We start from the raw sequence: 26860 nt of genomic DNA, 5'->3' as shown, positions 1-26860 counted from the left end.
TCTTTCTAGTACTGGTCAAGAATGAGAAAAAGTAAGGAAAATGTGGTGGCTTTCATATAAATGGAGCCAGAACATTGTATTACCTAAAGAGTGAGTGGAAACAAAGCTATTTACTGAACAAAACAATCGGTACAGTTCATGCAACATGCTAAACTATAATTGCTGGTTTACAACCATAGTAATGAAAATGGTAAAACTAGCTCTCTGGAGAAGGCTGTAATGCTGAGAAAGGTGGAAGGAAAGAGGAGAAGAGAAGACAGCAGTAAGGTGGATGGATTCAGTTAAGTTGCAAGGGATACACTTTTGGAAGACTTGAAGGACCAGGTTAGGGACAGATCATCGTGGAGAAGTTATTATGTGGTTGCTAAGAGTCAACACAGACTTGTGGGTACATAATCAATCAATTAGTATGGTTAATTGATGGTTCCATATATTGCAATTCCTCTGCCAATTACTTCAATATCATGGCTTAATTAACCATGGGTAGCAACCAGCTAACAACATAAACACCAATCTCCCGTTTCACAGATGGAGTGGCTCACTGTCTGACAGGAGTAATCGCTATCCTGTGAGATTGCCAGATGCCGATGAACTACAACTCCCAGCACCCCTCACTATTGGCCCAGCTAGCTGAGGCTGCTGGGAGTTGTAGTTCAGCGGCATCTGGCGCAATAAGCTTCTCCAGTCTTGTTTTAACTCAGTTAAAATAATGTACCCTAGGGAAGGACGGGCAAGAAAGCCACAAGAAGATCTTTTTCACAAGGGACACAGTCGCAAGAGAGGCAAATTGAACAGTCCGCTGATTGGATGAATCGGTGAAAACAACCGGCGCCTGGACGTAGAGCAAGAGGAACCCTAAACTCCGCAAACTAAGCCTGGAGATCTTTTCTCTCGTCCCGAGAAAGGAAAGAGTGCGCGCGCACCTCCCCATTGCGCAGGCGCACAAACGGCAGGAGAAGGAGTGCGCCCACGTGACCAGGGATGCTCGCCTCTTTTCTTTCCTGCTGGACGAAACCCGAGGAATTTGAGCGGGAAAGCGCCTTTGCGCCTGGGGCCTAGCGCGGCTGACGCTGCCAAGAGAGGACTGGGACGCGACGGGCGTAGCTGGCGGTGGCTTCCCCGTCGCGCTTCTTAGGCAGGGTCCGAAGCCAAAGGGACGGGAGTGGAGCAGGTAGAATTTAGATCGAGGGAATTTGGGAAAGCCTCCCGTCTGCAGGGCAGGGATGGAGCAGAAGGACCGCCCGCTCTGGCCGGCTCTGCGCTGCAGTGGGAGGGTGGGGTTGGCCTGGGGGGTCGAGCTTCCGCTTGGGCCCTTGACGTTTCCTCCTGGGCATTTTTGCTTGCCTCTCTCAGTCCTCCTACCCTGTCTCCCCTCGCCTTTTATCTTTCTCAGCCGTTAGTTTTCGACTGAGCCTGCAGAAGCCTGGATGAGAGTTGCACGTTACGTTTCTGAAACCCTTCTTCCGTGTTCAGTGTTCAGCTGTAATTTGTGCAGCAGTCCCATCACTTGAGTTTCTCCTCTCCCTCTAAGTGCAAGTGGAGCGAGAGGGAGAAAGTGACTTTCTTTAGGAGGTCACCTGAGGACTAAAAGTTCATACCTAGGAGAGATTGGAGACAGGATTTGCATGAAGGGATGTTCTAATTCAAAAATTAGCTCTAGAAATTCTATAGTTAACAAAATATCGTTGGACTTGAATCGCATTGGAGTTTTTTTTCTTTTTTCTGCATAGCCCTGTGCACGAAATTAAAGCTCCTTTTTGTTTATCTAGATTGCAGAATAATAGTTGCATAGATCCGTCATAGCACTGTCATGGATGTCAGTTATTATATGAGTGGAGTTTTGCATGGTCTCTGTAAAATGAAAATGAATTCAGCAAGATCTGTATCTGGATTACATAAAGCCATGAATGCACCATTCATACATATTTGCTATGGTGTAACACTCATTACCTTGCTAGGGTTTATTTTGAAAATGAAGGTGTGGCTTTCAAATACTGTTAACAAGTGCACCTTGCTAATGTGTGAGGGTATTTAAGTATTCTTGTATAATTGTTATGAATGTATAGAATGACGTACCTGCTTAGAGTAATGTTTGTTGACTCTGGCAGAATATAAACATAGAAAATAAATAGCAGAATATATATATTTATAATATTCTACTTTTCAATAGAAATCACCAGTTTGGAAAGGGAAAGCTGTGAAGGAAACTTGGTCCCATTGCCTGAAGTTGTTGGCTGTTTTTGGTGTGCTTTTTACTGTTGTCTGAGGGACCTTGAAGTGAAGCACTCTATTAAAAAGTATAACCAACTATAAGCTATGTTGGTTTGATGCTGACTTAAATCACCAAACGTAAAATTATTTTTCGGGGGAAAGAGAGAAGCTATGACCGACATTTCAAGTCACCATTCTACTTGTGCTTTTTGAATTGACTTATTCGTCTAACATTGTCAGGTAATAACATATCTCACTGTTTGCTGTGAAATGTTTTAGTAGCTGATTTGCACTTGTATGGTAACTGTTGGTTTATTGGAGCAACCTAGTGTTTAAGATGAGATAATTGCCTATTAAGCCTACCCTATTAAGAAGTAATAGAAAATATATGTGCATATTTATAGTTCACAAACTTTGCTGGATATAGTACTCTGCTGCAAGAAATGGTCTCATACCTATTTTGACCTTGATCTTGCTCCATTGTAGGACTGCATAATTTTGCCAGAGTCTGCACTCTCAGTATTCTAATCCTTAAAGATATATTTGGATATTTAAAACAAATTAGAAATCATCCCTATTACAGCCACTGGATATTTGGAATTACACTCCAGACAAAACTGGTGAACTAAATTAAATATTCGATTGCCTGTTATGTGCTTGTTGTAGGTTTTAAACATTATGCAAGATGTGAAGAGTAGGTGTGATATTTGCATTTAGATTTGCTCTGTTTTATTTCTAGGATGCTGGGTGCATGTGGCATGCAGAAATGTCACCAAGAGGTGCTCAAAAAGAACCGTGTATCTCTAGCAAAGCAGCTAGTGTTGAAGGAACTAATGGAACATCTTATAGAAAAAGATGTTATCACTGAAGCAATGATGGAGATGATACAGGTGTGTTGGTCTTGTCATAACTGGGCTTAATTTTAATTATCCAAAGTGACCATTGCTCTAACATATTGTTTAAGCTTTCAAATGCTACATTGCACTGTTCATGAATTAATACCAGCAGCATAGAGTAGCATATAGCGGTATAACTGAACCCTAATTTTTAATAGATTAATGAAAGCCTATAAATAGCGTCTTACTTGATCACCTGTGGTAAGTGAGAATTGCTTCCAAATAAAAGTGGGAACATTTTGTAAGTGGAACAGATATTACTCTTTTTTACTTTCAGTCCACCAGTACTGAGGCAGAGAAACTAATAGAAATAGAAGGTTGTTTGGTAATTTTTCTGTCTTCTAAGCTACACTGAAGAGTAAGAAGTAGAAGAGGAAATAGAACTGATCAGTTTTAGCAAGCAGTGCTTACATAAGTAATCAAAATATAGCTGTTGATGTAAGAACCCCTTTTGCCACTCAGGAGTTCTCAGAAGTTAATTTTTTAAATCAAGTATTTGCATCATTAAACATAGTATCTTAAATTATTGGAATGCTTTTGAAATATTCATATTCCATATTTTTCCTAAGTTGCAGTTGTCTTGCTGTGTTGTTGAATGATGAAAATTGACCAATATATTGCAGGAATGTAAATGTTGGAAAGCAGTGTAATTTTCTAGCTATCAAGCTGTGAGACAAACTTCCCAATAACAATCAGATTTATTTCTATTCCTATTTATTAAAAGAAAGAAAAAGTTATGCTGTATAATATGCTTATATTTATGTTGCTCTATCAGTGAGACCCCAACTTCTTTTATGTGTCAATGTGTTTGATTGCATGACCAAGATTAAAATTATTATGTGGGGTTTTTTTTTACTGCCATTGCTTTAGGCATTGTATATTTAGTGTAACCGAATAAATATTTTATATTTCTTGTGCATTCTCCTGTGAATTTTCTGTATGGGTATATATCTATAAGTTGCTTGATGAGAGACAAAGGATAATACTGTAAGGGAAAGGATAATGAAAACTATGAAGGTTGAGTTGGCCAAAATATATTAAGAATGGTGGAATAATGATGATGATGATGATGATGATGATGATGATGATGTTAACCTTGTCAAAATTTCATGATTACAAGCAATGTTCTGACGGCAAAGTGGAAGTAGTGATAATATCCTTCTAGGCCTGGATAACTTTTCATTATTGTTGCTGCTGCTTATTCAGTTTAATATTTGAATGGTGTCTATTTTTGCATGGATATAGGCGAAGTCTGGAAGTTTTAGCCAAAACATAGAATTATTGAATCTGCTTCCTAAGAGGGGCCCCAAAGCCTTTTCAGCCTTTTGTGAAGCTTTACGAGAAACTAAACAACAGCACTTGGAGGAAATGCTCCTGACCGCTGTCCCCTGCCGTAGGACTGAGGTTGTAGAGGTAAGGAAAGATAAAATTAGGGACCATGTTTAGCATTAATGATTTCATATTGCCCTTTCATGTAACTATACAATATCAGTGTGTGATATTTCGAGTCCCCCTTGATCACTGTGTATTCAGCTCCCTAAACTTAGAAAGCTAGTATGTCATGGAGAAGACTTTTGGCTTAGTTTTTGTTATAAATGGTTAGTTTTACAAGCATTGGGAGATTTAGATCTCATTGTATCTTCAGGCAAACACGTTCTAGAACTGATAATATTGCATTAAGACTATATGCACACACTTCTTCTTGCTCTTAGGCCATTTCTCTCATATTTTGAGAAATATTTACCAGGAAAAATATTCACCAGGAATTGCTATGAAGCTCACTATGGTGATTGTAAGGTTAAAAGTGACAGAACCTTATTTCAGCCCTCCTTACTTGTATATTGGCTTAGTATGAATTTATAATTAATAGATTTAAGAAATTTAATTTTGCTCCTAACTTCATAAAAGTGGAAACAAGTCAAATGAAGTAGGGATGCTTTTTAATTCTTCTTGTAGTAAATCTATAATACACTTAGCCTTATCAGGACAAATCTGCCCCAGACAGAGCTAAAATGCTACAGGATGAACATTTTCATCCTGCTAGGAACAGAGAGAGAGCAACATTAGTAGTAGTAGTAATAATAATAATTTATTAAATTGATATGCTGCCTGATTCCCAGTGGCTCTGAGTGGTTTGCAGTTGTTAAAACATTTAAAAGACAAAGAACAATACAGAAGCACATGACAATGATGGCAGAGGGGAACAGAAAGGAAGAAAGGGGCATCAGTTATCCTCTCTAAAGGCTGGTCTTTAAGGTCCTTCGAAATCCCAGTAGGGTGGAAGCTGTTCAAATTTTGGAGGGAACCTCATTCCAGAGGATAGGTGCTGCTATTGAGAAGGCGTGCTTCCGGGTCCCAATAGGTGGCATTGTTTAATTGATGGAACCTGGAGCATGTCAACCCTGCCAGATCAAACCTGTCAGGCAGTTATTATGGGAGACAGGTGGTCCCTTAAGTAACCAAGCCCTGTGCCATGTAGGGCTTTATAGGTAGTGACCAGCACCTTGAATTGCATCCAGAAGCAAACTGGCAACCAGTGCAGCTCGTGAAGCAGAGATGATACATGGGCATATTGAGGCACGCCCATCACTGCCCATGCTGCTGATTCTGGACCAGCTGAAGCTTGCGGGTAGCCTTCAAGGGCAGCCCCATGTAGAGCCCATTGCAGTAGTCAAGCTGTGAGGTAACCAGGGCATGAGTGACTGCCTGAAGGGCCCCCCAATCTAGGAAAGGGTGCAACTGGTGCACCAGAAGAATAGTAGAAGAATATGCAAGGCCCTTGAAGAATGATACATATCCATATCACTTACAGTACAAGAAGCCTCTTCAATATCCCATAGAACTCTTCAATCAAATATAAAAGCTCTTTTGAAAATTTGCACTAACTATGAGAAGAGGACTTCATTTATTTTGGAATTCATCAAGAACTTAGTATAAAAATATTTTCTAGATAATGCCATGCTTCCTTTTAAGCGATTTGTATTACTATATTATATTTTTATTATATATATATATATATATATATATATATGTATGTATAATACAATATATATATTATTAATATATTGTATTAATATTGTATATTATTTGTACTTTCTGATGATTGATTGCTTTTATTTTCTATTTACAATCTTGGGCAATTAGGTTTATATCGTATTAAAAATAAGATTAATATTGTGACATTAACATTGAATCCCCTAAGTAATAAGGAACTTTTTTGATAGAAAAGTTGATATTTCAGGAGAGAATCCTAAACTAAAATATCACATACTATATTTTGCAGAGATAGAATTCATATTCTTGGAAAATTTGATATTTGTGTAAGTGATCATTCATTTAGAGTATAGCAAAAAGTCTGTTATGTTGTGAGGTAGGCATGTGGGAGAAGGACTATTATTATAGTTAACTCCTGGGAAAGAAAATACAGATTGCACAGTGGTACATTGCTCTCTCTGGGCTCATTGTCAGTGAAAGCCAGAATATCTAGTAGTGGGATGGCTAGTAGATTTTGTTTCCACTGCAACCATTGTCCGTAAGGACCATGCTTTCTTTTCCCTCATATATGTGAATGCATGTGTTGTTTACATGCATTTCTTAGAAATGTTCTTTGAGGAGCTTCTGCAACAATAAAAAAAGATCCAAATTAAGACTATAAAAACAGTATATAAAATATCTTTACATGAAGGTAAACCTGATCTTAATGCTCACAGCTTCTGGGTTATCACAGAATTAATTATAGGAGGCAACATGTAAATACATTTGTGCATGCACCTGGTTGGACTGAATATAATGAAGAGGGATATAGGAGTCAAATTTGATTCAACTTTAAATAGGATCTCATACTTCTCTGTGTATTTTGTTCATGACTTGTTCTAATGTAGAGTCAAACTGCATGTCATGTTTGAGCTGTAATACAACTTAAGGGAGAACAAACCTGCTGAATTTTGGCTGGCTCCAAGAGCAACAAGCCAGGGTCCCTAATCTGCACAGCATGGTAAATGTACTGTGGACAGAACTGTCCATAGTTTATGACCAATGCTCACTTGTGAGAGTATCCTCTGGTACAATAGAGCCAGTTTGGTCTAGTGGTGAAGGCATCAGGTTAGAAAGCAGGAGACAGTGAGTTCTAGTCCCGGCTGGGGGACTTTGGGCCAGTCACTCTCTCTCAGCCCAACTCACCTCACAGGGTGGTGATTGTGGGGAAAAGAGGAGGAGGAAGGAGTATTAGGTATGTTTGCTGCCTTGAGTTATTTATACAAATAAGAAAGGGGGAACAAAAAAAATCTAAATCTAATATCTAATTAAGTGTGTCCTAATATGCTGCTTGACCGCTGTTAAGGTATGATAAGACTTAGTATATCTTGCAGACTGACTGGCTGCATGGAATAATTTGTATGCATGATGCATACATATATTTGTGCTATCTTCTTATAGATAGATTTTATTTATTTATTTTTATTTATTTTTCAAATTTGTATGCCGCCCATCTCCCCCAATGGGTGACTCTGGGCGGCTCACAATAATAATAAAAAACACAGGACTCTCCAGCCATAGACATAATCTATAAATAGTTAAAAACATATATAAAAATGGCCTAAAAACCACCTATAATTTGGCCCTAAAAAACCTATAAGATGCTGGGGGGGGGACAACCCCACACCCCACCATAGTGGAAGTTTCATCCTCTTCTGCCCCCATCCCATATCTGTTGTTATATTTGATGAACATAGTAACTCTGTGATAGTTTCATAGTGCTTTCTGGTCTTTTTCAGTTGCCTCATCACTACAATCAAACGTTCCCATTTCCAGTGCCTGAATCCTGTGTCTCTCAGAAAAGATTTTATCAGAATGGTAAGTTTATAATCCAGTTTGCCTTTTTCACAGCACTTACATTCTTTCATAGACTTGCAGAATGTACCAAATCTGACATAAGAATGAATATGCAAAACAAAAAAATGCTATATTTTTAACATATCTGTTTTCTAGTTTGGACCTGTAAATTTAGAAATGTCAAACATTTTTTAAATTAGTATATTAGGAAAAAAGCTCTTAATCTTTCAGTAGGAACAAGTCTGAAAAAGTTTAGTCTCAGTGAGCAGTGTTTTGAAAAATGTGATTCAAATGAATTGAAAAAAAAACAAACCTGTTTAGTGGGGTGGGACTTCTGTTATATATGGTGGATGTTTTGCTTTCAGTCTTAGCAGCAACCACTTGGGGATGCTTTTTGATTTTAGCCAATGGAAATTGTAGCATAGTATGTAGCAGAACGTAAGTATTTTTAATGTCAACACTGAGCATGAAGTAGTATAGTTTCTAAAAGCCCGGTGGCAATAGGGCCTAGAGATACGCAGTAAGTTTTTTTGATTTTCATTCCAGGCAGTGAAAAATAGTTCCCTGTCTCAGTCTTTCCCTGAGCAGATCTCCATCCTCTGTTTTCCAAGTGCTCTGTGTGCTTAGGTCTCCTTGATCTCACTTTCTGAGTGTGTCTGGTGAGAAGGCAAGACATGGGAGTATCTTATGCAGTTTTTGCTTTATAACATATTCCCTATGCTGTAAAGGTCATGTTGTAGAACTAGCAGACATACAAATAAAAACTCTCACAGCAATGAATTTTAGGTTTTTTTATACTATTACTTATTTTTATAATTTGGTTACATAGATTCTTTTCTCTAACTTTACAAGACAAGTATAACAGATAATACCTTCATTCAGGTATTTGTGAAATCACATATACTGATTCCTAACCTGTGCTACTGTTTTGTTTAAGAGTGTACTCAGAGACTATTGGGATAACTTGCAAAATCAAAGAGGCATTAACTGAACTGGCTCTTTGAAATCAGGAAAAAAACCACAGTTTAACATCTTAAACAAAAGAAATGCAATATGTAAGTTTTTACATGAAGGATAGGCATCTGAAATATTATCTAGCCTTATACAGTTTTCCAAATTTTAATAAAAAGTTTGTCTGCAATTTCTAAGAGAGCTATTCTTTAAATGTATATGCAGGAGAGTCTGAGTTACTGTTACATTAAACTTTGTATTTTATGTATAATAACTAAAAACACTGTTACTTTGTGAAATAAGGAAAATAGCGGGCAGGCAGAGTGGTAGGAAAGGTATTTCTTCTTGTGGTATTAGTTTCATCTGAATAGTTTTGAAAATTCCATTTCCAGACTCTTTCTTTCAAAAATTGTTTATTTTTATAAGTTATACAATATGAAATATTTTGTAAATTATTTTAAAAAAGAGAAAATGCTAGGAATGGTGGACATCTTTATTCTGGAATTTCATATTGTTAGTGGTGCCCACACCTTTTCTTTTAATACAGATCCTGGTTGAGTTATCTTTGGAGTTCCCAGACTGGAGTCCTGACTGAAGGATATACAGAAATTAACTATCCCTGTATAAAATCACAGCTTTGTTGAAGGAATAATGGAAAAACAATGAAAAACGATTCAAATTCAATGACCTGGATTTAGCTGCATCCCACTGAGATTTTAAATTGCAAACTGTTTTATTAGCTAATAATTGTATAGATTATTCATTGGATGAATCTACTACTCATATGTCACGGCTATGACTGTAACCTAGACATACTCACAAAAGTTAATTGGCTGCTGTTAGTCATTTTTCATTGTTAAATTGTGTTGTGATTTGGTGTGTACTTCTAAACTTAGATTTATATACTGCAGAAAATGGAGGAATATGAAGCTATTCAAAGAATGTTAAGAGTTATACATGTCTACAGTAAACATGAGTTACAGTTGTAGACCATCTTAAATGAGGGAAGAAAACTTCGAGTCCTTATGCTGAATCCAGCTACAAACCTCCTTTTCCCCCAAACCCTGATCCTTCAACATTATTGCCAGATACCTCTCTCTGATTTACTTGCACCTTGTCCTCAAGGAGAAAAAATGTAGTGATCCTAAGGCCGTGCAGCAACTTTGGTAATGACTCCCCATGGGAAGTCCACTCCCTGACTGATATTATAATCTATAATATTATAAAATATTTCATACTTTCTGTACAAAGTTTGTTGAAGTTTCACATTTTTACTCTAATTTTTACTTCACCTATGGTAACCTACCTATTCCCTTGATACTAATAATAGTTCAACTAGTTTGAACTATTCAGTTGGCTCCAACTGAGTTTCCCTTGAAATGCAAATAGCTTTAGAGAGATAATTTTTGATGGAACTCTGATAGGAGGTACGTTAGTTAAATTTGAAGGATTTGGATTTCAGTATTTCAATAAGAAAAAGAAACATTGCAGTATAGTAGAATACTCTACTTTTTAGAGGTAAATTGTTTAAATTAAGAAATTCACATACTGTACAGTTTTTTCTTAAATATCCTTACCTTACTGTAAATATAAAGCAAGTTGTTACACAGTTGCCTACTTTGCTGCATTTACATTTTGGTGATTGGTTTGTAGCAGAGCCAATGGAGCATTCATTAGATGATGGAGATGGCCCTCACTATCCTCAGGTGAAACTGTGCACTTCAGAATTTTATCTCACTCATGCGCACTTGGTGAGTAAGCTGGAAGGTGGAAACTGAGAATTTCTTCTGCTCTCTTTCATAAATATGTCTGGGATGCTTTATATGCAGGAAGGTAGATAAATAGATAGGCTGTGTGGAAAAACTGACACCACACAAAATGTAGCGTTTTCTTTTTTCATATGTATATAATTATAAAAATTTGAGCAGCCCCATAACTCTGAAAATTCAGGGTAAAAAATGGAGGGGAGGTAAGATAATCAGTCGATGTTGATGTGAGCTCAGAAGAGTGTTTCTCAAACTCTGTTCCATGGACTACCATTGTTCCCAAACAGCTCAAGAGTTCTCAAAGCTGAAAATAAATCCTTGAAAGACTGTTCATAGAGAATGAGCTTTTGAATGAAGGAATTGGAGATTCTGTCTACATTTTCCTTCAACATAACTTCGTGAAAGTGAATTTTCAGCACTTGCTACAACTAAGGCCAAATAGAAAAATAAGCTGAATGTTGCACTGATTCTCTAATTAATCTCACTAAAGACCTAAATGAGTACACCATATCCAAGCTCCTATCTCCCCTTAAGATGAATAAAGCATTCATTATGCCTTTGCTTTCCTTGTTTAAAAATCATAAGTATTATTCATATTTTTTAAAAAATGGTTTTCTCTGGTCTGAAAATATTAAGAAATACTGTCTTACAATGTTTTCATTTTGTATTTTGACCTCTGTTTGGAAGTATTCTGGTGGTGGCTGTGATACGTTTTCAAAGCATGTGGTGATTTTACTGTTCAGTGTATATAGCAAGAAACTGGTATATATTATCTGTGCTCAACAGGCATACAAGTTGAAATCGCAGCCACGAGGCCTAGCTCTTATCCTTAGCAATGTGCATTTCAGCAATGAGACGGATCTAGAGTTCCGTTCTGGAGGAAATGTGGACCGTGCAGCTCTAGATGTGCTCTTCAAGTGTCTTGGGTACCAGGTGCTTGTTCGACATGATCAGACTGCCCAGGTAAGCTGAAAAATGTGACAGTCGTGACAAATGTTTGCATATGTTTCACAAAGTTTATTTTCTAGGATTGGCTGTTTTTAAGCTGGCCTCAAGATGATATTAGAGTGAACATTTCATCTTTGCTTAGAATTCTTTTTTTTTATATTTTAAAATTTTAATTACCTATAACATTGTTTTTAGCTTCTAAGTTCTTCATTGTTTCATTATCACAACTTTATTTCTTTGTTATTTCCATATAAAGTATATATCTGTATCATTAACAAAAGTTTCCAGATTTAAATTTTAAAAAATTGAAATTCCCTTGGAATCCTTTTGATTGAAAATGATATAACATCTTGAACTCCTCTGGACACTGTGCTCATATGTTTTCAATTTTGATCATTCTTGAGCCCTTCATCTCCTAGTTATCTTGCTATTTGGAGATTATATGCTCTAATTTGCACCTAAGCATTTGAATTTCAGTGTATGTGAATTCATACTGTTGTGCATTTCCTAGTTTGTCAATATATATGGTTTAAGGGATTGCTGATCTCGGATTTTTTTTTTTCTCCCTCAGGAAATGCAAGAACAGTTGGAAAGTTTTTCAAAGCATCCAGCTCACCGAGACTTAGACTCCTGCATAGTATCACTTCTTTCGCACGGAATAGAGGGTGGGGTCTATGGAGTAGATGGGAAGCTACTTCAGGTAAGTCAGCCATATGCAAATTCCTTCTTTGTTTAGGAATGTGATCCTGCAGGGAATCTGAGGATCAAATTGGCTATCTTGGAAACAACCAAACTTTAAACAGCTTTGATATATTATGGGAATCTGCCTTAAAGTTATTAATGGAAGATATTTTGTTAAAGGGGAGACAAATAGAGGGGGGAAAACTGGGCAGAGTAGATACTATGCTTGCATTCTAGTGATTAAAAAAATGTGGCACCCTTCATATTCTTTGAGTCACTACACAGTAAAATAATAAAGTAATAAAATAAAACGTGTAACATGATAGTTAAGAATTGGTTTAACCATTTCCTTTTAAAACACTCAGTTACCTTGTCTACTTGTTTCTTTTCCAGTTGCAGGAAATTTTCAGGCTTTTTGATAATGCAAATTGTCCTAATCTTCAGAATAAGCCTAAGATGTTCTTCATCCAAGCATGCCGGGGAGGTAAGTGCCTGGGGAGGGTGACCTGTGTTTCACCACAAACCTTCCCCTTTCTGCACACTTGCACTCAACTCTCCTCTTTACTTCTCTCAGGTATAAGCGGAACCCACTTTCACCTCCTTGCCTTGCTGTTGCCACTACCTCTCTCTGTAAGTGGTTCTCACTGTGCATGGCTTGTGGTCAGCAATTTGCAGACCTTGCAGTACCATGGAAAAAGAAGAGGGAGATTTGTAATAATCTCCACATCTTGCATGAATGTGGGGGCAGTTAGCCATACTAACCACACTCCAGTGAGATTTTATTTGTGTGCTGGAACTTTTGCTCTTTCTCTCTTTGGCCTGGACTCTGGTGTTTCCTACCTTTGCTCAATCTTGGTAGATTGGATAAATAACAGCCTGAGAACAAGCAACTCAGCTTACACAAAACTGTTTTGTGTGAAACAGAAGCATTATGAATTATGATGAGGTTTCTTTCATTCAGATGCAGGGGGGAGCAGCTGAATTTAAAATATTGTTAAGATGCAGAGACATATTAAAACATATTTCTCCTAGTCAAAAGCTTTCTCGAAAGTGATTAAAGCAGGTTATAAGAATATAAGAAAAGAAAGATACTAGGAACATAAGAAACATTTACGGAATGTAGGTTTGAGATCTGCCAGACTATATCATGATCGGAGGATTATAACTGATGTAAGGAATGGTGGCTGATTCAGCAGATATTTCAGCTGATTAAAATTTGTAGGAAATGCATCAGTTCCTAAATAAAAGTGTATCACCAAAGGACTCCCAGTGGTTTTCAAGTAAAAACATCCAAAGTGAAAATAAAACATCCACATGAATAATATGGAGCAATAAACCAACAGGCAGCATTATTCCAAATTATTCCCTAAATGCTGCCTTTAAAAGCTTCATTGTAACCAACTTTGGGAAAGCTAAAAGTGGGTGAGCGTAATTTCCAGAAAGAAGCTGTCCCATAAAATAGGGGCGATGGCTGTGGAATAGTCTCTCTGGGCCTCCACACCCTCATCTCACTTTTTCCCAGAAAGCCCTCATTGGGCAGGATGTTTCTGGTGAAAGAATCTGGATTTATATTTTAAATTGAGGACCCCCATCTCTAACTGTGGTTAGAGTTATCGTGGAAGGGAAGAATGCCTCAAGAAATATATGGAAGCCTAAGTTCTCTGCGATTCAGATTTGAAGATGGTCAGTGGAATCAGCAGGATACTTGGCTTTATGGAGAAGTTGAATAAGGCTGGCTAGATGCAGTTCATCAAGCAGAGAGCACTGACTACATCTTACGTAGATGCATATCTAGAGCGTTATTCCCCCCTCCCCCTTTATACTTAACAGCAACACAACAGCTCCCAGTATCTTCATTAGTCATGCAGGCTGAGGTTCTAGGGAATTGGGTTCAGCAACATCTCGAAGGCCACAAATCCTCCCCTTTGCCTTAAAGAACATTTTGTTCTGGTGAACTGTCAGACAGAATGCCTGCAGTACAGATGAATTCTGTAAAGTAAATTAGAAAAAAGTGCCTAGAAAATTGTTTCTGTAGTCCCCAGAGGCCTCCCTTAAATCTTTGCCTTTTATAGGGAACACATTTTAGGCTTGAAGAAGGTTTAATAGGGAATAAAATTTACGCTTGAAAAGCTAAAATTTTAAATTTTAAAATCCTTACATTTAAATTTTTTTTTTTAGCCAAGTTTCAGATCTTAGGGGAATACTGGTGTTGCCCTTTGAAGTGCAGAACCAGAACAGAGCTAGTGTTCTGTTACTGTTCCAGGGCTGCAGACACCTTGTCTAAGGTTACATATGTTTTTGAGGTATATGTAAAGAAAACTTTGGCACTACAATAGTACTTCTTGGCAAGTTTATTTAACACACACAAATGCATACACACACAATTCCATAGTATCTGTCTCTTGCATAAATGTTTGAACTAGCCTGCAACACAATTATTTTATTATATTTCCTTCTGTGTTGAAATGCAAGCGCTACAGATCATAACTGAGTGGAGTTTGCCTCTAAAACCAGGGATATTTCATCAGGGAAAGCAGGAATCAAGTATGTGCCTTGCACAGAACAACGGTGGACTGAATGCAAATTTCCTGGGCTGTGCACAGGGTTGAGATTAAACAAATGGTATTATTTTATTATTTTACTATACTTCTAGATCACTGCATTACCGCATGACTCCTAGAGGTTGCAGTATTTCTGTTAAAAACAATAAAGCCAATACATAAGACAACAGTGAATACTAAAGTCTCTCCGGTGTCTGTTAACAGCAGCAAGCTGTGAATTAAAAGCCATATGAAACAGTTCAGTCTTTCGATAATTCCAATCAATATACTAAGGTTTGTGGGTAAGAGATGATATTAAAGAGAATCCTGCAGATATTTATTGCAGCTTTATGCACTATCCTACTTTCAGATACTGGTCTTAAATGCATTGATGCCAGGACTCATATTAACATGTTTTGGACAATATTTTCTGAAATCTCTCTAGAAGTATTTAGGAAATGACCAAGGGTAGCAGGAATTGCAAAAAAGGACCTCACCGTATCCTTCCACTGAGAAATCAGGCACTCTGACGAAACAAATTTAATATTTCAGATATTTCAAAATGTACTTATTTGGTATAGGTATAAATATTAAAGAAATGGAGGCTCAGAAAATAATATAATAGTGTTGTACAAATGCCTCTGTGGATCATCCTGAAGATGATTTTAGGGTGTAGTGGGGCAAATCGAACCTAGATTTGTTTCTTTGCTCTAATTTTAATTTAATTTACATTTTTAATTTACATTTGCCCAATTTAAAGTTGTCCAAGAACTACTTTAGTCTTGCATCTCATTTCACATCCTCCTGTGCTATGTTTTCAGTGAATAATAAACTGGATCAAGAAATTTGGCCAGGACAACATGAGTACATAAACTCGGAGCTAATCTCTTACCTTAGCTGGAAATGGAACATGCAGGAAGGTAGCTCAAGCCAAACCTTAAACCACTTAGTTGCTTGAACTTCTAACAAAAGACAGGAAGCCAGACTCGCATGTTGTGCTAAGCCATAAACCATGGTTCATAAACCACAGTAACTAGGTTAACGTCCCGTGCTAAGCTAGAATCTGCCAAATGACTTTATGCTATAGCATGATGTGTGAACACAGCCTCAGCCTCTTCTGTCACCATCCCCATTGAAGTGGACGTCATTAGAAGAAGCACATTCAGTCCCTGTGTCCCTTTCTCTCTGGCACTCATTGTGGAAATACTGGAGCTGCAAAATTGCTAGAGCTATGAAAGGAAAATACCATCTTAAATCAGAGCCCTGCCAGATGGAGAGCTGCTTGGGGACCTCAGGATCTAGAAAAATGCTTCCTTTCACTTGACAAAGGGTGTGTCTTTTCCTGCGGAATTTAAATCTTCTCCAAATGTGTTTGGTCCTGGTATCTTTCTGCTGAGTTTTTCTCCTTCATATTCAGAGGATTGTTCAGAGAGCAGATTTTACTAAGCTAGCACCAGCTTTCATATAGTTAAATGGAGCTTCTTACCTATATACATCTCTGTTCATTACTAAAGAGTTTTAGTAATGCATGGCTAACAGTTTATTTACTCAGGTAACAAAGGAAGAAAATCAGCAAAAATCCTGTTTATGACCTAGCTTGTAGATTCTAGTTTCACGCAAGTGAGTTCTCTTACTTGGAAAAATCCATTTCCAAGAAATTAAGTGTTTGACTTAAAAGCTGTGCTGGCTTGTCTGTTTAGCTTTGTGTTGTTAAACCTATAAAATATTGAATGACTTGCAAAAGCTTCATTACACAAACCTGACATTTGATGCTTATCTCGATTACCATCCTGCTACATTGTCTAAATGCATGGGAGCCTCTTGTTTGTCCTACTTTGATCCAACGTTCCATGCCATGCTACTTCTTCAGGATTGCAACTCCCACTGCTAGACGTTCATTGTCCGCTAGGTGCTGTTTCTCTCCCAGTGGGTGTAGGCTGGCTTTTGCTTTTAGTAGCCTCGCACCTGGAATGGAGCGGTTATGTCTATTCTACAGTATTGCTGCCAGTAAATACTGAATGCTTGGATTTATTTCATTTTAAAGGAGAAAGGAAAAGAAGGTTAATTTAGCTGGGAATAGTGAGGGCCAGCAACATCTCCTTGCTTTCCTCTTGGGGCATCTTATGATTTCACCATTATTATGAAATGTTTTCAAACTGATTATCTTTAATATACGTAACAATGGGATAAGTATACAATTTAATAACAATAGTGTGGATAAAGCAATTCTAAACACTTGTCACTCAGAGTCTAGCTGTATGTATAGTCAAATTAATACCCAGCATGCAACAAGAACCGCATGAGCAAGAAAAAACAATGAGATAAAAGGGAAGTGAATAATGATAAAATGAGCTTTGAAAATAACAGTGCTAAACAGGGAGGGTGGGGGGAGAAATCTCATACTAATAAACTGAACTCTGATAGACTAATAATTTTCTGGTCTGAACAGAAAAGGAAAGATTTTTGGAGCAGGATTAGTTGGAAGGGAAGTTGGATTAGCTGAAAGAAGAATTAAAAGAAGGGAAAATACAAAGATATACAAAGTATAAGCTTCTTTCTCTGTCCATCCAAAGCTTTTGAAAACATGATTGCTCAGTTAAGAAGCCACTTGTGTGGAGCAGAGAATATCAGGAAGACTTAATATGATTTGAAACCTGTGATGAAAGTTGTGATTAAAAATGTCTTTCCCCTTCCTCATTTTTCTCACTTTGGTATTTTCCATAAATGCAAAAAGAAAGTCGTATTTTTTTTAAATACTGCCTTCATTTTGGAAGCTCTCAGAAGCCTACCTTTTTACTTTCCAGGAAAATCTATGGTGTCTTTAGAGCATACCATAAATTAATAATTATTTTAAAAATATTATTAAAGGAATCTTTAAAAGAATATTTGGAATGGCAGGTTGTTTGGTGAGTATTAAGGGAGATAATGTCATTTATGATGATGCATATAGACATCCAGTTACTCACCTATGCTGTTGAAAATCAGGTGATTGAAATGCTCTAGTTTGTTTTTAACTATTTCTGCATACGTAATCAAAACTGTATTCTCTGATTGCTTGATGCAATAATAAATCTGGACAATACTGAAAACTTTTGTTTTCAATCCTAGCTGTATTCTTGGCTTGTTTGTAAAAAGCCTGCATGTAGGGTTTCATGCATGTGTGCATGCTTTATCCAGCCCCCATATTGATTGGAAATTTTCCCTCCCCCTTCGTGGATTCTTTTTTCAGTACGTGAAGATGGTTTTCCACAGCTGAAGTTTCCTGAGGCTGTCTTGCAAATAGCAGCCACAGAGAGTGTACAATATTAGAGCCACTGGTGACCTTTCCTTATCTGTTGGAAATCAGATACAATAAGTGTGAAGGAAGGTTGGCAGCAGTTTATGGGTGATCTTTAGGTGGTCTGTAGACTCTACGTGTGGTCTTTAGGTTATTGGGAATTTATAGGGTGTCTTCAGAATTCTTTATTATCACAACCTGATCTATAGCTACAAGACAATATTTAGGTCTAGCATAAAGTCAGAGCTTTAAAAACTGCAAATTAGTAGCTTATAGTTGTAAGATAACTAGTGTGTACAAGCTGTACAAACAGTAGCTAGAGGTTTGAGAACTAATAGGATAACAGCTATAAATGACTGAATTCTCATCAGTAGGATGTCATGTATTTATAGCTGAAGCTAATACCCAATTAAAATTAAGAAAACTAGTTTGTCATAAAAATAGTAGAATATACTAAGATAATACTGAAAAAACCTATAACATTACAGACTGCAAAACTAAGTGCAAAACTCTGGAGTCAAAATACAGGTACAGCAGTACTATTAAATCAGTTCTTGCCAAATCTTACTTGCTGCTGTGCAGAATTTAACATTATAGGTTATGGGGGAGATACTGTTAGAAAGTAAAAAGAAATGTAAAATTGATCTGTATGGCCTGGCAACTTAGAGACCAAGGGAAGAATATGAATACTGCTAATACTGTTGAATGAGCAATGGAGAAGGTCAGGCTTAATAATTTCTACTTGTCCATCATCACAAGGGCACAGTTGTTCTGGGAAATATATCTTCCGTCTAGCTCCGTTGAAGGGAAAGTATTGCACTGAGCCAAAGTAAAAGCCCTTCTATGAGTAAATACTTCTAGTTGTGTAAGATAAGTATCAGGTATTACTGTGCCCTTTAGACTTTCATGAATGAAAAAACAAACAGTGCTGTGTCTAAATCAGATTGGCACCCAGTGTCCATTGTACACTGCATATTATTGATTTCAACTTGCTCATAGCCTAGTGACAGTAAGTGGCGGAGAAGGAGCCTGAGTAGTGTCAGCTTTTTCAGTAAAGTTGCTTTAGATTAGGCTTCATCTCCCAGCATTAAACTGGAGAAGGCCCACAAGTGCAGTGTTGGAAAATGAGCTCAACTGGTCTCCATAAATTGTACCAACTTCAGCTAGTTGGAGCTGCAAATATATAATACCTTCCTTTGCTTTAAAAAACAAAAACAAAACTTTAGGATCGCAATCATTTTGGGCAATACAGCTTCCGTGAGCATTTTGGATGCCTGAGATGCGGAAGACTATACTCAGATATTTAAACTATGAAACCTGCTCAGTTATAGTCCTGCTTATATGCCAGGTCCCCTGGCAAAACTAGTGGTTTGGGGATTTTTATAGTTTATTTCAGTTATAATAATTGAGCTAGGGCCATGGGGGTTGAACTAAGTCCCATGGAGGTTCTAGAAAGGATTCCCACATCATCTGCATAGAGTAGAACAGAACTATGCAGGAAGAATAGGACAAGTATGTTTAATACCCTTATGAGTTAGAAAGCACTTGATAGATGGCCTTAAGGGTTGCACCTGACTTGCGGGATCTGCCGTTGTGAAGAGCATGAATAATCAGCAAGTGCTAATCGACTGAAGAGACGTTCAGGTTTTCCCACAGTTTAGCTCAAGTGGTGGAGTCAAATATGGACTTAAGTTCTGTGAAAGTTCATACAGCAAAACCCTGGAGTGTGTGGAGCACCTTTTCATTAGATGTTGCAGTATTAAGCACTGATCAGTCATGGATTGACCCCTCCCTAAAGTCAGCCTGTTTCTCCAGTAAGAGGCTTCCCTTTTCTAGCCGGTCTCTTAACTTCCACTAAAAACATCTGGCAGAAAATTTCCTGACTATGCAAGTAAACTAAAGGTCTGTAATTTGCCAGTCATGTCTCCTCCTTAGTTTTGACATGAGCGTAGCATGTACTTTTAATATCCTATGTTATCATGTACCTGTGCTTGTGAATGCTCCATAAGGTTACTTGATAAGAGGATTGTTCTAAGAAAGGTTGGTTCGTATCACACCAAGAATATGCATAGGTGATATCTAACAGTAGCGACCACTAATTGAAGATTAAATGAGTATGTCTGCTATTTAGCCAAGATATCTAATAGAGCTGCATGGGGTTGATCTTCTGCCTTTTGTTCCCTTTGTTAGATGAGACAGATCATGGAGTGGATCAGATAGATGGGAATGACCGGGCCAGTTCCCCTGGTTGTGAAGAGAGTGATGCCAACAAGAAGGAGAACCCTAAGTTACGGCTCCCCACCTGCTCTGATATGATCTGTGGATATGCCTGCCTGAAAGGTATTTTGGATAATAATGCAAATGCTGTGATATTTAGGTTTATTACACTTCTGAGGCAAGTCAGCATTTCTTCCTTTATGCAAGTAAAGTATCTGTATTTTTTTCTCCTTTTAATTGGCTTTATTTCTTTATAGGTACAGCTGCTATGAGAAATACCAAACGTGGATCCTGGTATATAGAAGCTCTCACTTCTGTGTTTGCTGAGGATGCCAGAAACACGCATGTGGCTGACATGCTGGTCAAGGTGGGCAGGGATATTGTGCTTTGTTTCTTTTTACGTATGTTCTAATTTCAAAGTAGTAGTTCGTACTAGGGATATGCAGGAAAAAACCCAACTACTTTCTAATAATCCATGCTTGAATCAAAACACTTGTGTTCCAGACAGAAGTATTGGAGTGGGGCAGGGGGGAGGCAGCAGGTAGGGAAGAAAGGCACTGAGAAGAGGGTGGTGAGTGGGAAATGCTGGTTGGATAATCACTACCACTGCCAATGTCCTTGGCTTTAAGGGCAGCATATCCAGCTGGCCTGCCTTCCTGCCCCCTATCTTCTCAGAGCTTTTCTTTCTTTACCTCCCCTTATATGCTCTTGAAGTCAAGGATGTCAGCCATGGTGACTAAGGAAGGTATGGAAAGGAAAGTCCTGGGAAGAGAGAGGGAGTATGCTGGTTCGGTAGGTGCCACTGCTGATGTCGTTGCTTTCAAGAGAAGCAGATCCCATAGTCTGCCTCTCCCCCTCCCCCTGGGCAAATCTAGCCATAATTGCTGCCACCGCCAACGTCCTTGACTTCAAGTGCAGGATCAGGGACAGAGCAAAAGAGGGTGCTGGAAAGATAAATCTGCCAAAGCACTGACCGTGCAGAGGAGTGGGGAGAAGGTGCACCATCCTTACTGTATTCAGCCACTAAGACCCTGCTAGATTTTATCTCAGCCAAAACCTAAAACAACCAAGCTGTTCAGTTTTGCCAAGCTGCAGCCCACCCAAAATGATTCAGCAGAACTTCTGAGACACATTTTCTTCTTTTGTAGCCATCACTCATGGATGCAGTATGAAATAACAGTGCTGACACCTCATTGCTTCAGTTTCTATGGGGCCTTTCTATGGGGTTAAGGAAAACAATCAAACAGTCTTTACAGGATTAAAGAACAGGCTTGTGTGAGGTGGCTTTGATTTGTATTGACAGGGCAATTTACACTTCAAGGCAACACAACAATCCTTGCTGCAGGGAAGAGATGGTATGGTTTGCCTTGACAAGATTTTTCCAATAGCCCCACAGCCTCCTTTTAGTTTCTTTAACATTTGTAAAAACCAGTGCGATGCAGCACTGTGGGAGAAGGTTTTTCCGGTAGTGCTACATTTGTGCAAAAGTGTCTTCAAGGGGTTGGCTGCAAACATTGGATGTGGTTTTGCCAGAGGCTTAGGAACTCCACAGCAGCCTTTTCCAGTTACTACAAATGGAAGAGGCAAGTGAAGCAATTTTGCTGTTGTGCTTTGGTTTTAGAAATGAGGGGGCTTTGTTGCTTTTTGTAGCAGCTTTGAAGTGGTTCTTTGCTGATCATATGGTCATATGTTTCAACTTTTTTTCAAATGAAATAAGCTTAAGATTATTACATTTCAAAGCAGCATAGCATTTGAAGCAGAGTTTATATCCACATTACTTAAGATCAAAGGATCCTCTACTATGCTGTGTAAATTCTTATGTATACACCCGATGGAAAGGTTTTAAAAAACATAGCAAGATGTTTTGGGATCTGAATTCAAGTAAGATTGGAATTCTTGAGGCTTAATTCTCTTTAAATCCTTCTCAGCAAATCATCAAGAAGTTACTACAGAAACAATTCATAGATAGTAAAAAAGGTAAAATTGCCCTGAAGTTAATCTTGAGTTTTGTATACATTTTACTTGGCTGTTACGTTAATGGCTTGCAATTGCTTCTATTTTTCTCTTGGCTTTCCAATCTAGCCAATGCTCTGAAATTTCCAGGTAGTCTCCCGTCTAAGTACTCACAAGGCCAGCCTTGCTTTCAATAGCCAAGATTGGTTAGGTGATGTTACCTGCTAAGCTTTACAATTGGTATACCTCTTTAAAATTACATTATATCTATTGAAATCTTTTTAGACTTTGTGGAAAGGATTATAATCAAATTATTATTTATTATATCTTTGGTGATGGTTCTCATTCATTAATTTTGGTCAAACATTTTTAAGGAGAAGAAAAATAGTATTGTCCATTCTTTTCAGACTTATAAACTATTGCAACACTATAAATGATTTTTTTTGTTGTTGTTAGGGGCCAGGTTTACTGTATGTTATTTGGAAAACAAAAGTACCTCCTCCTTGGATCAATGAGCTTTAAATGTGTGGAAAATAATATTTTTCAAAAGTATAATGCAACAGGAAAGAGTCAAAGAATCCCCCAGTTAAGGATTTTTTGTTTAAATTTAGTTTCTATGTTTTAGTTATATCAACTAAATAGTTCCTAACAGATACCTTTATATATATAAAAAATCCCCTCTCACTCCTATGGGTAGTATGTGTCTTCCTCAATCTCAGGTCCTCTACCAGAGGCTTGGGAGTTTGAGGGTTCTGCACAGTATCTTAGCTGTTCCTAGCATGGCACTCTTCTGAACAAAGAGCTCTGATGTTATTCCTGGGATCTGTTGGAGTAGTCTCCTAGCTTAGGAGTCACAGCCCTGAGTGCTCCTACCATCACTGTGACCACGTTGGCCTTTACTTTCCACATCCTCTCTAGTTCTTCCTTCAGGCCCTGGTACTTCTCCAGCTTCTCATACTCCTTCCTGAAGTTGCTGTCACTTGGCACCACTACATCTATCACTACCACCATCTTCTGGTCCTTGCCTACTACCACAATGTTTGGTTGATTGGCCAGTACCTGCCTATCTGTCTTGAAGTCCCACAGGATCTTAGCCCTGTTATTCTCCATGATCTTCTGTGGAATCTCCCATCTGGACCTAGGAGTGTCTAGGCCATACACTGTGCAGATGTTCCTGTCAACAATGCCAGCTACTTGATTGTGCCATTCAGTGTACGCTGTTCCTGCCTGCATCTTACATCCTGCCATTATGTGTTGGACTGTCTCTGAGGCCTCTGCACAATCTTCACCTTGGGTCCTGTCTAGTGTGGTAGGCCCCTGCTTCTATGGGTCTAGTGCTGTGATCAGTGCCTCAGTGCTGTCTTTTAGCCCAGCCCTTTCCAGCCACTGGTAGGATTTCCCAGTGCCAGCCACCTCAGCTATTTGTTGATGGTACATCCCATGCAGGGTCTTGTCTTGCCATGGCACTTGCTGTGCTTGAACTTCCTCCCATGTCTGCTGCTGCCTCAGGCATTTTCTCAGCAGCTCATCTTTGGGTGCCATGTTACTGATGTACTCCTGGATGCTCTGGGTTTCATCCAGGACAGTGCTTTGACACTCACAAGAGCCTCACTGCCTCTTTTCAGCTGGTGTACAGTCTCTGGGTGTTGGACATGGGGTGTAAATCTCCATACATTGTAAGGAGTTTCCAGGTCTTCATATCGGCAGCCTCCATGTCCTCCTTTGGCCAGCTCACTATAGTGGCAGGGTATCTGATGACTGGCAGGGCGTACATGCTGATGGCATGGATCTTGTTCTTCCCGTTGAGCTAGCTGTTCAGGGCCTGTCTTATGCTTTTGGTGGTACTTGGATGTTGCTGTCTTCTGTGCCTCCTTATCGTCATTTTTTTTAAAAGATTTTTTATCCCATCTTTATTATTTTTATAAATAACTCAAGATGGCAAACATACCTAATACTCCTTTCTCCACCTGTTTTCCCCACAACGCCAGCCCTGTGAGGTGAGTTGGACTGAGAGAGAATGACTGGCCCAAAGTCACCCAGCAGGCTTTCATGTCTAAGGCAGGACTAGAACTCACAATCATCTGCTTTCTTGTCTGGAGCCTTAACCGGGATAAGAGAATATCTGTGTGTGTGTCTTGTCTTGTCTTGTCTTATCTTGTCCAAGATATTGGAGAATAACAGGGCTAAGATCCTGTAGGACTTCCAGATCCAGACGGACAGGCAGGTACTGGCCAATCAACCAGACATTGTGGTAGTAAACAGAGACCAGAAGGCAGCGGTGGTGATAGATGTATCAGTGCCAAGTTACACCAACATCAGAAAGAAGGAGTATGAGAAGCTGGAGAAGTACCAGGGCCTGAAGGAAGAACTAGAGAGGATGTAGAAAGTGAAGGCCAAAGTGGTCCCGGTGGTGGTAGGAGCACTCGGGGCTGACTCCTTAGCTGGGAGAGGGGCTCCAGCAGATCCCAGGAACAACCTCAGAGCTCTTTGTCCAGAAGAGTGCAGCTCTAGGAACAGCTAAGATACTGCGCAGAACCCTCAAACTCCCAGGCCTCTGGTAGAGGACCTGAGCTTGAGGAAGGCACATACCACCCATAGGGGTGAGAGAGATGTGTGTGTGTGTGTTGCTCCCCTATGTTTTTATGTAATCTTTTGTTGTTTTCTGTCTTGCAGGTAAATAGACTGATCAAACACCGTGAAGGCCATGCCCCTGGCACAGAGTTTCATCGTTGCAAAGAGATGTCAGAGTATTGCAGCACTCTCTGCCAAGACCTTTACCTATTTCCAGGGATGGTTTCTGAGAATTAACTCTACCGTTCTTTCTCCAATGAAATTATTTCCTGCTAATCAATGTTCATGGAATGCTCCTGTGGTTGCCTGTCGATTTCCATGGTGTACAGTACCTTCCTTCAAGGCTCTTGGTCAGATGAATTAAAGCTTTGTATGATAGTGAAAATTTGACTTATGAGCTATTGCTTATGCTACTTGCTTTCTTGTTTCTGGTTTTTAAAACCTGAGATATCCTAAGACATAAATAATCCTAAATTAATAATGCCTGGCCATGCCAAATTTCTTATGCTCTGTGCAGAATTTGCTAATATCCCTCTTTAGAGAGGACTTGGCCATTGTTCAGGGGGTTTTCTCCTCATGAGCAAAAAACAGATTGATGGGGAGCATTTTAATAATTTTATGTGAGTGTTTATAGAAAATGTGAGTTTGACATTTCATTTAATTTTATAAAGGAAAATATGTAAAAAACATTTTTTAAAAAGTTATACAATGAATTCTTTTTTAATACAAATTCAAGTTTGGTTGCCCAGAGCAGGTAGACTTGAAAGGGAACCTTCACCCTAAAAATCGAGACTCTGCAGATTATGAATGTCAAGTTAGAACAGTAGGCCAGTGCTAATGTTGCTTTATGCCTGTAGATACTCAAGCAGTTACTAAGTTTTTGTTATAAAACCTTTATTATATGCTTGCTGGTTACTATGTATTCTATTATGGAATTTGATCATTCGTGCAGAAAATTGGGAGCAGGACTTGGAAATAATCACAATGAGTTTTTATTCTCCAAGGTGCTTCTGGTTACATAAAACGTATGTTTCTAAGTTGTAATGGCATTAGCTTAATGATTCCAAATGTTTATCCATAATATGTCCTTTATCCATAATAAAATCTGTTTTATCTAATGCAGATTTGAAAGTATATTTAAGTCTTCATTAGACAACACAGGTATGCTGCCATGGATTAACCTACCTTTGTCCTGTTCCGCTTGCCTATGTTCTTTGCACCTATGTTCTTCAGATTCATGGTGGGGAGGAAAGGGTTAAACGCTTATTCAGTGTTTCCTGGAGTCCTGATCATTACCTACTCCCTTCTGTCTATAGCATTCGCTTGGCTTAAAGGCTTCTGTGCTTGTTATTTTTATAGGATTTTAAAAATTTCTGTTGATTTGAAACAGTTTATGATTTAACATAAATAGGAAGCGCTTTTCATGTAGAACAGGAAATATTTTGCTCTTCTGCTAGATAGGCTTGTAAGGATGCCTGGACAGGCACAGGATAGAAAGCGTAGAGGAACAGTCTAACTCATTATTTTTCAGAATCTAGCTCTACTACTGTAAATGGCCCCTTTGGTGGGATCTATCATTTAAAGAATAGGCTTTGGAAGTAAAGGACAACTGAAACAAGCCAGTTTTCTTTATATGTGTGAATATACTCTTTAGTAGCATAACAGTCCAGGCACCCAGCAGCCATAGGTGCTTTAGCAGTAAGATGGGTGGCCCCTGGATTTGCTGCAGAGGTTGGGCAGTAGCTCCCTTTCCTGTATCTGACTTGAAACCTTTGAAAATACATTTGGAATATTTTGTGCTCTTTTTAAAAAGATCTTATTTTTGTATTTTTAAAAACAATGTTTCTGCAACTTTCTGCAACCAAGGACTGTATGCTTTAACCAAATTCCTCAGACGGAATCCATTGCCCTTTATCGATTAGTATAAATCCCCTTTGCCCAAGATTTTAAAAAATATATATTTTTATACAATTTTGATACATTTTTAAAAAACAGATATAATTTTAGGAAAATAGAATG

The 26860-nt window shown here is 38.4% G+C and overlaps 1 protein-coding gene across 1 annotated transcript; it reads left to right on the top strand.

Annotated features, from left to right (window-relative positions):
- The first annotated feature begins 930 nt into the window (after positions 1-930).
- CASP2 (caspase 2) lies at positions 931-26858 on the top strand. The gene is made up of 12 exons (XM_007425901.4): positions 931-1171; positions 2171-2451; positions 2951-3101; positions 4353-4520; positions 7880-7958; positions 10542-10639; positions 11441-11617; positions 12174-12302; positions 12677-12767; positions 20291-20440; positions 20575-20684; positions 24944-26858. Exons 3-12 carry the CDS (start codon positions 2952-2954, stop codon positions 25076-25078), a joined length of 1287 nt encoding a protein of 428 aa, XP_007425963.1. The 5' UTR covers positions 931-1171; positions 2171-2451; position 2951; the 3' UTR covers positions 25079-26858.
- The last annotated feature ends 2 nt before the right edge of the window (positions 26859-26860 follow it).

The sequence above is a fragment of the Python bivittatus genome, unplaced genomic scaffold (genome assembly GCF_059951505.1).
Source record: "Python bivittatus isolate LINGU-HERP-01145 unplaced genomic scaffold, Pbiv_v1 ctg000270_np1212, whole genome shotgun sequence".
Taxonomy (NCBI): Eukaryota; Metazoa; Chordata; class Lepidosauria; order Squamata; family Pythonidae; genus Python; species Python bivittatus.
This window is presented reverse-complemented; position numbering and strand designations above follow the sequence as displayed.